The following is a 12,365-nucleotide window of genomic DNA, read 5'->3' on the forward strand; positions in this document are numbered from 1 at the left end:
CTAAGTTTCCCTGTGCATCTTAATATTAGATAGTTACTTTTCTCATGCGATGAAAAAATTATGCACTATCTAAAGCTCCCCTAAGGTACATTTTTTTTACTCTCTAATTTTTAGCTTCTGAAAATTCTGATGAGAAAGAATTTTTTTTTTTTTTTGCTAAGATGGTCAAATTGACCAACTTGCTAGTTGAACCTAGAACCCATAAATTTTGGCATTCTTTTTAGGTTGCAGCAGAAGCAATAAATAAAGCATTAAAAAAATCAGAAAATCTGGATTCAAAAGATCCACTGCTGAATGTGCTTAAAAATGTTTTTGAACTTGTCCTTATAGAAATAGTCAGTGACCAATTCATTGCGGGAATAGATGGTCACTAATGGACTAAGTAAAAGAAAAGTGCTGCTTCTTAGGAGGAGTGTATCAGATGAGGGTGACTAGGCCCTAGAAAGATAATGTTTGACTTTTGACTGATCTAACATTGAATTTCACTCTTGTTTAGAAAATTCAGTTGTTGTAAATCATATAAGCAAACATAATGCCTTATTGAGAAAACTTTCACATACACACGCATTACATGAGTTAAGTAATCTATTTAAAATTTTCTATCTCCAGGGAAATTTGTGCTTAATTGAATATTTAACTCTCAATTATATCTTTGCATATTTTTGAAATGCTATTTGATTGCTTTATCAGTTGATTATACATGCGTGTTTTGAAGCCAACTCTAGGGAAAATATTTTTCTGCAAAATTTTCTCTGTTTTTCAGTTTTTCAGTGTGAAGCGTCCGGATGGACTTGGCTTATAGTCCGGACGCAAGTGGCCCTGCCGATTGCTAATCTGGTAGTGGACCGTCCGGACGAGTTGGTAACACGTCTTGACGGGATCCTTACAGGTATTTTCTGCCGCTTTCTTTCTCAGCTAGCCACACATCACTGCATTTTTATTGATTTATCATGTTATGTTGTGTGTTTTTCCCGTGAATTTCTCCCGAGATTTTGGTATTCTCTGCACATCTCTTCTCATTCCATGATGTTCTTTGTGTCTTCCTTTGTTCTTTTATGTTTTTGCGCTTTTTAGAATATTGAAATATTTGTTAATTGGAATATTTTCTCGAGATATTGTGCATGAAAATCCTATTCTGTCTGTGTGTTTGATTAATATTGGATATATCTGGGTCTTTTGGTTTGCTATATTTGCTTGTGTAATTTTTGCATCCAATTGATAGCTTTCATAATACCACATTGATTTTGGAACTAACATGATCTAATCTTTCTTGGTAGTGGTATTTTTAGAAATATTTGTACTTAAATCTTTTTAGGAATATGTCAGCCAGCAGCTTCTAGCACAACATTCGATAGATGGATCATTTGGAAAACAGACTATTGTTGAAGTCGTATGTTCAATTTCCAAAGGTCTCAGGATTTAGATGAGCTTTTCCTCATCGGCTCATTAGAGCCTTCCATAGCACCTTTCTACAGATCTACATCAGTTAGAAGCTCAGTGGTGAATCTTCTTATTTATCTTGCAAACCAGTTGATTAGAGCATGTCAATTTGCGGATAACCAGTTTCAGGCTTTGCAAAATTAAGGAACTGAACATTTTTTAGTCTATGGTACCCGGCTTCAAGAGCTAGAAGCCGAAGTAGCACAAATCCAACTTATTGTACAACTTTCTCTCCGTTACTTGCTTTTAGTGGATCAACAGGATTTGGTACATGGATGATTTTTTTTTCCTCTCTCTATCAGTTGTTTTACAAACTTTTGATTATTTGGGCTACTTGTAGACACTTCTCTATTATCCCTATTATTTTTGGATTTTAGAACTCTTTGACTGTGGTTTTTCTATACTATATTTACCCTTTGTCCTTTTGAGACAAAAATGGGGAGTATTTTTATTTTTGGATCAGGAATTTTTTTTTTAACTAGTAAAGTATTTTTGTCCCAGAATGGCCAAATGGGGAGTTTGTTAGTTTTGTTGGCTACATTTTGTTGACAAAATTACTATTATGTAATTTTGCTATTTTAACAGGAATGCCTTATATTTCAGAATCTTCACAGTATTTAGAGTTTATGTCTCTAATACAGAAAGAGCCTTATTATGACAAGTTTTAGTGTCATAAGCTTCAAAAAGGCTGTTTCAGTGTTCCAGGAAGATTCTGTGCAGATTCCAACTCAGAAAAAGTCAGATCCTATGTTTCCTTTCGGACGGCCCAGTTATGCATCCAGACGCCCATCAGTGTCGAGAAGCTTCTGAACAGCTCCAGTGTGCATCCATCCGAACCTCACAGCAACACGTCCGAACGCTCTTCAGAGTTTGAGAAGATTTCAGTTTTCCTTTGCAGACGCAGATTGGGAAGACAGCCTCTATCTGTTCGGACTACAGGGTAACACCGTCCGGACGCAGTCCTTGATAAGGAAATTACGTGCAGACAATTTGCAACAGTCCGGACTCCAGGGCAACATTGTCCGGACGCAGTCCTTGATAAGGAAATTATGTGCATACAATTTGCAACTGTTTGAACTCTAAAGCAACACCGTCTGGACGCGGCCGCATTATGAAAAGACGACTGTATAGTTGACCGTTCGAATGCTCTTTGCTTCCGTCCGGAAGTGGCCTAGAGAAATCAGAGATAGACTCGTTTTAGGTCTTCTAAGCCTATAAATTGAGGCCTCTAGGCATGCAATATTTACATAACTCAGTATTGATTTTTTTTTTTTTTGTACTTAAAGAGGGTGTTTAGGTAGAAATTGTGAAGATCTGCTAGCTCTCTAAGGGTTGTCCCGTGTGTGACTTGCTCGTATTGAAGTCTATCTCAGGGAGGAGCCTTAAGGTAAATGCCATTGAAGACCCCTTCAAGTAGGTGACTTGGTTGGGAGGCGTTCACTTTGGGTTAAGTATCAGAGTACAAGATACGATAGCTGCATATGGATATGTGAGTGTTACTGTCTTGTTATTAGCTTTGTCTTCTGAATAGTAGAATTCCTGGGTCTGGCTGCCCCGGAATGTTTTTTTCTCTTAATTGAGTTTCTATTTCGTTAATAAAATATCTGTCTCATTTAAATTTCAGGCTTATGATATTTTGTTACACATTGTTCACAGACACACTGTAAAATAGAGGTCTATTTATTTTTCACTTATGAACAACCCATCGGCGTAAACACAAACAGGTGACGCTCCTGGTAACGGAGCTCTTTGGAAGTATTAGTGTAAGTACATCTAGGTGATGGCTTTGGTAACGAAGCTCTCAAGAGTTCAATGGAACAGCCAATGTAAGCATAACTAGGTAACGTATATGGTAACAGAGCTCTTGGATTGAACCTTGAAGTAATTACTCACGAATTCCATAACGACACAAGGTGATGGTCCAAGTAACAATTTGCAATTTACATAAAAAAGACTTAACTTTTTACACCAAATATCTTAGGTGTAGAAAATTTTTACAACCCAAACTTTGATCATTGAATAAGGCCAATTTTTAAGACCTGGCAGTTTTCCTTTTTGGCCATTCAGTGACAAAACTAAAACTCCAAAAAAACAATAATTACAAGTTAACAACAATTTACAACCCTTGCCTAACAAACTACTTCTAGACTTTGATTGATGGAACATGCCATTGTACATGTTCTCTAAAATCATAACAAACTCGTTACGCACATTGAGATTTGGTATTACATCACATTTGACAAATATCAATATAAACCAAACATCCCAATACATGATTTTACAATATCAAAATTGACACTAACAGAAATCAAAATTTCATTCACATTAATTACCATAAGTTAAAGTGTTAATACAACCATAAATCAATGTATCACAATACATACCAAAGTCTAATGTCAATAGATACAAGAGATGCAAAGGAATACATCAAAAGAAATAGAAACTACAAAACTGGTGCACATTAGTAAACTCCCCCACAAAATGGGCACTACCTAGTAGGTATCCCAAACTGCTACATTCTCCCCCTGTTTGTCGCAATGGACAAAGAGAGGATCTCAATGTCGCTTTTGAAGCAAAGTGACTTTGCAACCTGAAACTTTGAACATGTGAAAATAGGATCAAACAAAGTCCAAACGCTTTATGTCAAACAACTATCTTGGAGTCTTCTATCTGGCCTTAACATTTTAGGTCAATCAGAGTCCACTTAGGAGTCAATAACAGACTGAGAAGGTGGCTGGGCTGACAACCAATAGGAGGATGACATGTGGCAGCTCAAGGCTATGCCATATTAGCCCTAGTTGAGGCTGCTACTAGCCAACCCTAGCTAGGCCATGTGGCAGCCTTTTGGCACACAAAGGAAGGGACACGTGTTGCATCCCTATGGTCCAACTTTTTCTATAAATAGGATGCTTCACCATTTGAAAAATCACACCTTCACTTCATTTCTTCATTCTTCCAAAATTCTAGAGAGAGAAGCTCTCAATTTATAGAGGGAGAAAATGAGGTTTTTAATGAGAAAGGCTCATGAATTGTGTTTTTAGAAGCTTTGAAGCATTTTTTTGGAAATCACTCGGCATATTCCTTTTATCCTTAGCTTTCGTAATTTCAAGTTTTTAGCTTCAAATTATGTCATTTAGATCCTAAATGGCTCGCAATAGAGTTTTTGGAGACCGTAAAGTGTTTTTTCAGAAATTGCTCAATATATTCTTTTTAGCCTTAGCTTTCATAATTTCAAGTTTTTAGAGATAGATTATGTCGTTACAATGCCTGAATAGCCCGAAAAACTTTAGGTTACTATTTTAAATAAGGGATAATTGTACCATTGGTCCCTGAAGTTGGCCTTAACATGACAACTTTTCCCTCTGATAAGTTAACGTTTAGGGTACTATCACTAGTCAGTTACAAGTTTATTGGTTTAGAAGAATTACTAGTAACACTTCAAATTAATAAAAAATTAATTAACCTAAATTTAGAGGCATTACAAGTTAGAGGGAGACATGTGTGCTTCGAAATTGCATTACTCGACACTGGATATTTGAGTTAGACATATCTCTTGGTCGCATATTTGCACACAAGTTGGCATTGCTTTTATGTTACCTCATTTTAGAGTTAGACATGTTTGGTTGTGTCCTATGCAGTGTCTGTTTGTGATTGTGTAATTTTTTTTTTTTTTTAAAAAAAAAAAAAATGTTTGGCTGGCTTTTTCTGTCACTTCGTGACAGAAATATGGAGTAGTTTTGGGGAGAATATTTAGTCAAAGGGAGGAGTGACATAGAGGTTGATTCCTTTATTGTCTGATATATTTTTGATTTCCATCAATGTACTTTTGAGATGGATATATTTGTTGTTAGTATGAGATAGAGGTATCTACATATTTGGTTATTTGATTGATATTGGATATCTTTGTTATATCTATATATGTGAATTTATTAGTCAGATATGCTATGTTTTCATTGTTCAGATTTAATAATCCAGATTTGTCTATTTTTATATTTCTTGTTCTTTATACATTTGATGAGTGTGTTCATGTTTCAGGAGAGACAAGTTTTCTTTCAATGAATGAACTTCAACAGATCCTACTTCAAAGGTTTGTCATGGTTGATTTGTATTTCATTATTTTTGAGTTGTAATTGATTTTTGGTTTTTTAGAGAATTTTCAAAGGTGGAGTTTGCTGGATTTTTTGTATTGGTAATTTTAGTGTGAAAACATATTTTGTTGTAAGCATTAGGTTTAGGCTTGAGTTGGGATAGAAATGCGATTGAAAACAAGTACAATATTCATGTGTGGAAGACCTCGGTCAAAGCTCGATCACCTGAGGTGATACAGCTAGCATGTCCCATACTAAAATCTGAGAGGGTTGGTTGATCCCTCGGCCAATGAAAATAGTTTAGTGCATTTTTATTTGAAGCCCTAGTACTCAATCGACCAAGCTTATGACTCAATCGATTGAGCGAAGCTATGGGATTTTAGTATGGAACATGTTGTATTGTCAATCTATCTTTAGATCAATTTTAATTAAAAAGAAAAACAAAATTTAATGGTGAATTGACAATGCCACATCAGCGGATAATAAGGCTGTGTTCAAGTTGAGCCAAGCTTGGGACTGCCGAATTCGACTCAAATACATAACTTGAGAACTCGAACTCGAACTCGGCTTAAGCCAAGTTTTGAAAGTATGTTCGAATTCGGCTAGTTAAGAGCCTAACCAAGTGGCTAGTTAAGAGCCTAACCAAGTTCCAGCCAATGTTAACAACATGAACCTCTAATCGGGCTCGATTGAAATTTTGTAAAATTTTAACTAAAAAAAAAAGTACAATAAACAGAAGCTACCTCACCACCGATTGCTCCCAGTGAGCCGGTGGCAGTAGCCACTTCCTGCTGCCACCGGTTGCTCTCCCTTTTACACCCGTTTCTCTTCTCACACGACAACACATCTGCAACTCACCCCACTGCTCCATGTTCCTCGCACTGCCACAAACCACAAGAGGCGGCCATCGACGGTGAAAAGGAGTAATTAATCTGTTACTGTATCTTGACCAAAAAGGCAACATAGGTCTTTGTTGTATGTGAAAATGAAAGAGGTTATGGTACGTAGACAAGGAACCAACACTGATAGAAGGGCTGAGAATGCCTTGGAATTAGTTGGAAGATTATCGTAGGGTACTACGGTTAATAGGGTTGGACGATGGAGATATATTGAGAGTGTTTAACGGCTGAGATGGTTCTTGGGCAGAGAAAAAACAGAAACGTAACATGTGAAGGACTCTGGGCATTGAGTTTTTTTTTTTGAAAAGACTCTGGGCATTGAGTTTGAGTGCTGTCATTATTCATGAATGTTGACAGCTATGCTTATAGCCTCTAAAGTGTCATAAAAGTTAAAACTCTCTACCCCAGCCATGTGTTGCATCTTCACTCTTCACCCTTAGAATTTATTTGTTCCCGTATTAACCTTGTGTCATAGGGTATGTTTGGCAAGTGCGTGTAAAGAATAGAGCAGTGTTGTTAATTTTAAAATTAATAAAAAGTGATGATGTGATATAAAGTAAAAAAAAATTGTATAGAAAAGTGAAACAGTTTTCTATTATAGTGAATTTTTTTATTTGAATAGTAATAAAAAAATTATTGATGTGATATAAAAAGTAAAAAAAGTGAGAATATTTTGATGTGAATTGTTATTGAAAAATGTAAAAAAATAAAATAAAAATGTGAATAATAATGGCCACTTTGGTACATAGCTTGCCAAACATACCCATAATTGAGGCCGTCCACATGTGCATACATGAGTCATGTACGTTAGGCATAACTTACAAAATAACCTTAGAAAAGAAAAGTAACCTCTTCTATTTATGTACATCCATTAATAAATATACACACACCAATGAGTTACTGATTTGAGTCAAATTCATACGAGCCGTGTTTATGAACTTTATTTAAATTAAGTCAAATTTATATAAGTATGTCTTGTTTAATATTCAAATAGATTGATTATTTAGTTATTATTTATCATTTGAACCGATCCGAATCAACCAACTTAATCGGGTCAAATTGAACAGCTAGGCTTATCTAACACTTTCGTTCCAAAAATAGAATATAAAAAAAGACAAAAGAATATAAAGGAAATTTCCCTGCCAAAATTAATCAGGAGATCACGTGCTGCAATATCATAATTGTAAATTCCAAATGCGGCCAAAAGACTTGGAACAGATGGAGTCACGGGAAGCCACGTACAGATGCAGGAACGTACGTATACGTACTCTGTGTAGGTAAACGAAATTAAAAAGTTCTTAACTCGAAATTCTCGAAGTATATGGGATTTGGTGATATACAACGAGATGAAGGAAACATCTCCCTTGTTATTTTTTGTTACAGAGTGACATACGTCCTGCAAACAACACTATTACCATTACATTATTCTCAACTTTTTTCACTTATACGGAATCACAGATCGATGCAGAAAAAAAAGAGAAAGTAATACGAAGACAAGTGCATGCAATAACTTAAAAAAGAGTAAAGCGGATGGATCGGAGTAGTTTTCTAGGCGGGGCATGTGAACCCTTCAGGTGGAGTCTTGCCACAATCAACGAGGACCTGAAGAGCAATCGGGAGGATGATATTGATATTCAGAAGCTTAACCTTGATGGTGGTGCAAAGGCACACCGCGGCATCCAAGTCCACCAGTCCTTGCAGCACTGGACAGCACGTGTCCTTTGCGCTACTTCCAATCCCTACGTGAACAAGGCCCCCCAACAAGTCCACACATGCGCCTAGCTTTAGTGTGTCAATGGAGCATGTTTGTCCTGCCGGTGGACTTGGTGCTGGCACAACCGGTACCTTAGGTGGCGGAGGAGGGCATGGCGTTTCGGGTGTAGGCGGGTTCGGCACCACCGGTACTGGTGTAGGTGTTGGTGGTTTAGGCACCACTGGTGTAGGTGTTGGTGGCTTGGGCACATAAGGTGGCGGGTAGACAATGGGAGGTGTCACAACAGGCGGTTTAGGCACATAAGGTGGCGGGTAGACAATGGGAGGTGTCACAACCGGCGGTTTAGGCACATAAGGTGGTGGATATACAATAGGAGGCTTAACAATTGGTGGTTTAGGGACATAAGGTGGTGGGTATACAATAGGAGGCTTCACAATTGGTGGTTTAGGGACATAAGGTGGTGGGTATACAATAGGAGGCTTCACAATTGGTGGTTTGGGCACATAAGGTGGAACATGAGGCGGATGGGGTGGTTTGACAGGAACATGTGGTGGTTTGACAGGAACATGTGGTGGATGGGGGGGATTGACAGGAACATATGGTGGATGGGGGGGTTTGACAGGACCATGTGGTGGATGGGGTGGAACAACGTAGGGGGGATGTTTTGGTGGGTTGGGATGAAGGGGTGGGTGTTGTGGAGGAGGGCAGTAGGGCAAAGCAAGAGAAGTAGTGAGGAAAGTGGCCAAGTTTAGTAGGAGAAGTAAGAGATTAGAGAGAGCATGGTTCCCCATCTCTCAACGAGTAAGATTGAGTGAATGAGTGAGGGAATGAATGAGCCTTCATATCATAGTTTTAGTCTTCTTATAGAGATAGAGAGAACAGTCAATTGTCATGTTTTCTTTTTTCTTTTTCTTTTTTAACATGTCCATGCAATTGTCATGGTGAGAACATAATGGGGGTCTTTGTGGCGATAATTGAATTGACTCGAAGGCCTTTTATTTCTTTTGGATTTGCTAATCAAGTTGGGTTGGGTACGACAACATATTATGCAAGAAATTTCAAACATTTAAAGATAAAGGAATCAAGAAAACGCGGTTTGTAGCAGAGGATGTTTTATCACGTAGCGGACTGTAGAGCCCGTGATTGGGGTCATCATGCATGGCCGCAGAAAGCCACATGTGACACTTTCGCTTTCACTTTCACTCACATATATAAATATAATTTCTCTTTCTTCTATATATTAAAAAACTCGTGTGACGACAAACCACCCTGGATTTGATCGATCGGGGAAGGAGACAGCAACCTTTCGCTGAATGCTCTACTCGGCCGACTCAACGCTCTCACCTCTACGTTAGATGTCGGCCACACCTATGGCAAGTACTATATATTATTTAGAAGCATTAATTTCCAAAACAATTGTGTGTACGTAGCACTTGCATTTAGAGCCGTCGGATCGAGTTGGATATTAAATGTTTAAGTTTGATTCGTTTAATTTTATTTTGAACATGAGTCAAGTTCAATCTTATCACGAGGTACTCAATTAACTAATTCATTTTTTTTTATAAAGGAAATATCATGATTGTTTAATTTTCTGTAAATACATACTAATAATTAATTAGTTAAATATTGTTAAAATTTTATTATTTGAGTTAATTAAATAAATTAACTTGAATCTTGAATAATATAATCTCGAGTTTATATGTACGTATATAAATTCATTATGCACATACACAAATTACGTGCGTGCATATACACATACACATATAACCACACATACTCACCGACACATTCATGTACATACAAATCTATAAAACTGATTAAACTCACAACAATAATTCAAGTTATATTTATCATATTACTTACGATGTTCTTTATTGTAAAATAAAAATAATATGAAAAAATAATTGTAAAAATGAAGCTATACAAGTTTATCTGAGCCGAGCCAAGTTTATACGAGTATGTCTCGTTTAATATTCGAACATATTATTGTGTTTATGAACGTCACATTTATTATTCGAACATATTATTGTGTTTATGAACGTCTCATTTATTATTCGAACCGAGACTAAATCGAGTTTAACTGAACCGAACTGAGCCGAGCCGAGTTCACGAGCAGTTGGATTCATCTTACACCCCTACATGCATTTCTAGATTAATGCTATATGCAAGACTCTTATGAGTAACTTCTAAAATAATTAATCACCATTAATTTAATCAAAATCTAATAGTAATTCATCTTAAATTCAATGGTGATTTTTAAAAGTCATGTCACATTTGAGGATAATTATCTCACAATGTCAATATAGTAGTTTCAACCAATCTACGAATTTATTTTTTTTTTAAAAAAAAACAAGAGTAATGTTAGAAATTACATTTTTTTTCCTACAATTATTTCACTATGCTAATGTGGCAGTTCCAACTAACCTTTGGATCCGTCATCGTTAAAATAAAAATAAAAATCTAATAGTTGTTTGGAATTGCCACATCATCATTGTGTAATATTTATGGGTTAAAAATGTGGTATTTATCATTATTCTTTATCATTTTTCTTTTAATAATGATTAATTTAAATGTTAGTTAGAACTGTCACGTTAACATTGTGGGATAAAATATAATTTCTAGCCTAACTCAACTTACATTTCTTCTTAGAATAGGGATCCAAAGCAACTAGCTGCCCAATTTTTTTAAAATTTGAGCAACTAATTAGTGTGGATCCCTATCCACAAGAAAGACCCAAAATCACATCTTAATTATACACAAATTACAAGTTCTATAAATTGACAAATCAACACCCAAGCTAGTCACCGAATAGATTGATCGATGGTGCCAAAGTACAACAAAACAAAAGATGTGAGTAGCCACTATCTCAATATATTCAAGTTCATCGTATTGAGTAGGCTAACCCTTAAAATATTAGGCATGCACACTCTTATTTCATAGTGTCTTTTTCTTGGCTTCCTTAACTATCATACAGCTGATTGGTAGGCTAACCCTTCTTCTCCTCAAATCCATTTCTTTCAAAGAGTACTTGAATTAAAATTTTTCCTATAAAAAATCATCTGGGTACGTGGGCAAAATCCCTGACGATTGACTTCACTTGAAGAAATAGATTGATCTCAACCCAACAAGGTCAATTACGTACTCTCATTTATTTATTTTTTATTTTTTATTTTTATCTTATCTTTGACTATCAGGTAACCGACATCCCAACCCTTATAGTTACTATAAAGGTCCTCTTTTAAGATTAGGGTTTGGACTGAAGTTTCTCACAATTTTTTTAAAAAAATCAGACCATTCATATATTCAAAATGAACAATCTGAATTTAGCCACCTAAGTTACAAAATAATAAAAAAACAAAAAGTATTAAAAAAAAAGGTTCATGGGTAGTGGAACCACCCTATATAAGTTAAGGGTGTAATCCCGGAGTCGGTTACCGGTTATTGGCCAATAACTGAGAACCGGCTTCGGGTTCCTTGGTAGGGCTGAGCAAAAATGCGTCCAACCTAGGGCTGGCAAAACAGGTACCCAACACGACCCGTTTACAACCTGTGTAGACCCACGACCCGTTTAAGTTAGACCCAGACATGACACGAACACGAAAATTTCACGGGTCACCCGACACGACCCGTGAAACCCGTTTAGCATAATGGGTCGCATACACGACCCGTTTGACCCTAACCTAATAATCTAAGCTAAACAATGTAAACATCCACGACCACTCAGTTTTTCATTCTTTGAACTCCATATGGTATTATACATACAGATTATAGACCATTAAATTGGGAACTAAAATATGATTTACAAGTTATTTCGCTCGGATACCCATTTCTCAATTCATTCAATCAATTTTAGATTTGTCCATAGATTTAGCAAAGCCAAGAAAGCTAATAAAGAAAAGTTGACGAATTTCGAGCACATACTGTACGCCCTTGGCAGACTCGTCATCTAAATCAACCACCACATGGCAGAAAAAAAAAATAAAAAATAAAAAATAAAATTGATGGGTTTTGGCCATTGGGGGTGGTTCAGGGCCAAGGAGGTTGTTCCGCCACCCCCATACCAATTTGAGGGTTTGCCCATGGGGTGTCCAAACCACCCCATGAGCTACGGGGGTGGCCAAAACCCATCAAAAAAATTTGAGCGTATGCCACTCCCAAGAGCCAAAACCTATCATTTTTTTTTTTTTGGTGGTTTGGCCACCCCAGAGCTACCCCTCTTTTTTT

The 12,365-nt window shown here is 36.7% G+C and overlaps 1 protein-coding gene across 1 annotated transcript; it reads right to left on the bottom strand.

Annotated features, from left to right (window-relative positions):
• Positions 1–7,705: 7,705 nt before the first annotated feature.
• On the bottom strand, positions 7,706–8,979 carry LOC133861687 (36.4 kDa proline-rich protein-like). The gene has a single exon (XM_062297480.1). It carries the CDS (start codon positions 8,930–8,932, stop codon positions 7,976–7,978), a length of 957 nt encoding a protein of 318 aa, XP_062153464.1. The 5' UTR covers positions 8,933–8,979; the 3' UTR covers positions 7,706–7,975.
• Positions 8,980–12,365: the final 3,386 nt, after the last annotated feature.

The sequence above is a fragment of the Alnus glutinosa genome, chromosome 2 (assembly GCF_958979055.1).
Source record: "Alnus glutinosa chromosome 2, dhAlnGlut1.1, whole genome shotgun sequence".
NCBI classification, from domain to species: domain Eukaryota; kingdom Viridiplantae; phylum Streptophyta; class Magnoliopsida; order Fagales; family Betulaceae; genus Alnus; species Alnus glutinosa.

Coding starts and splice junctions, on each gene's coding strand:
- LOC133861687 (XM_062297480.1), bottom strand. CDS start 8,932: ATGGGGAACCATGCTCTCTCTAATCTCTTACTTCTCCTACTAAACTTG.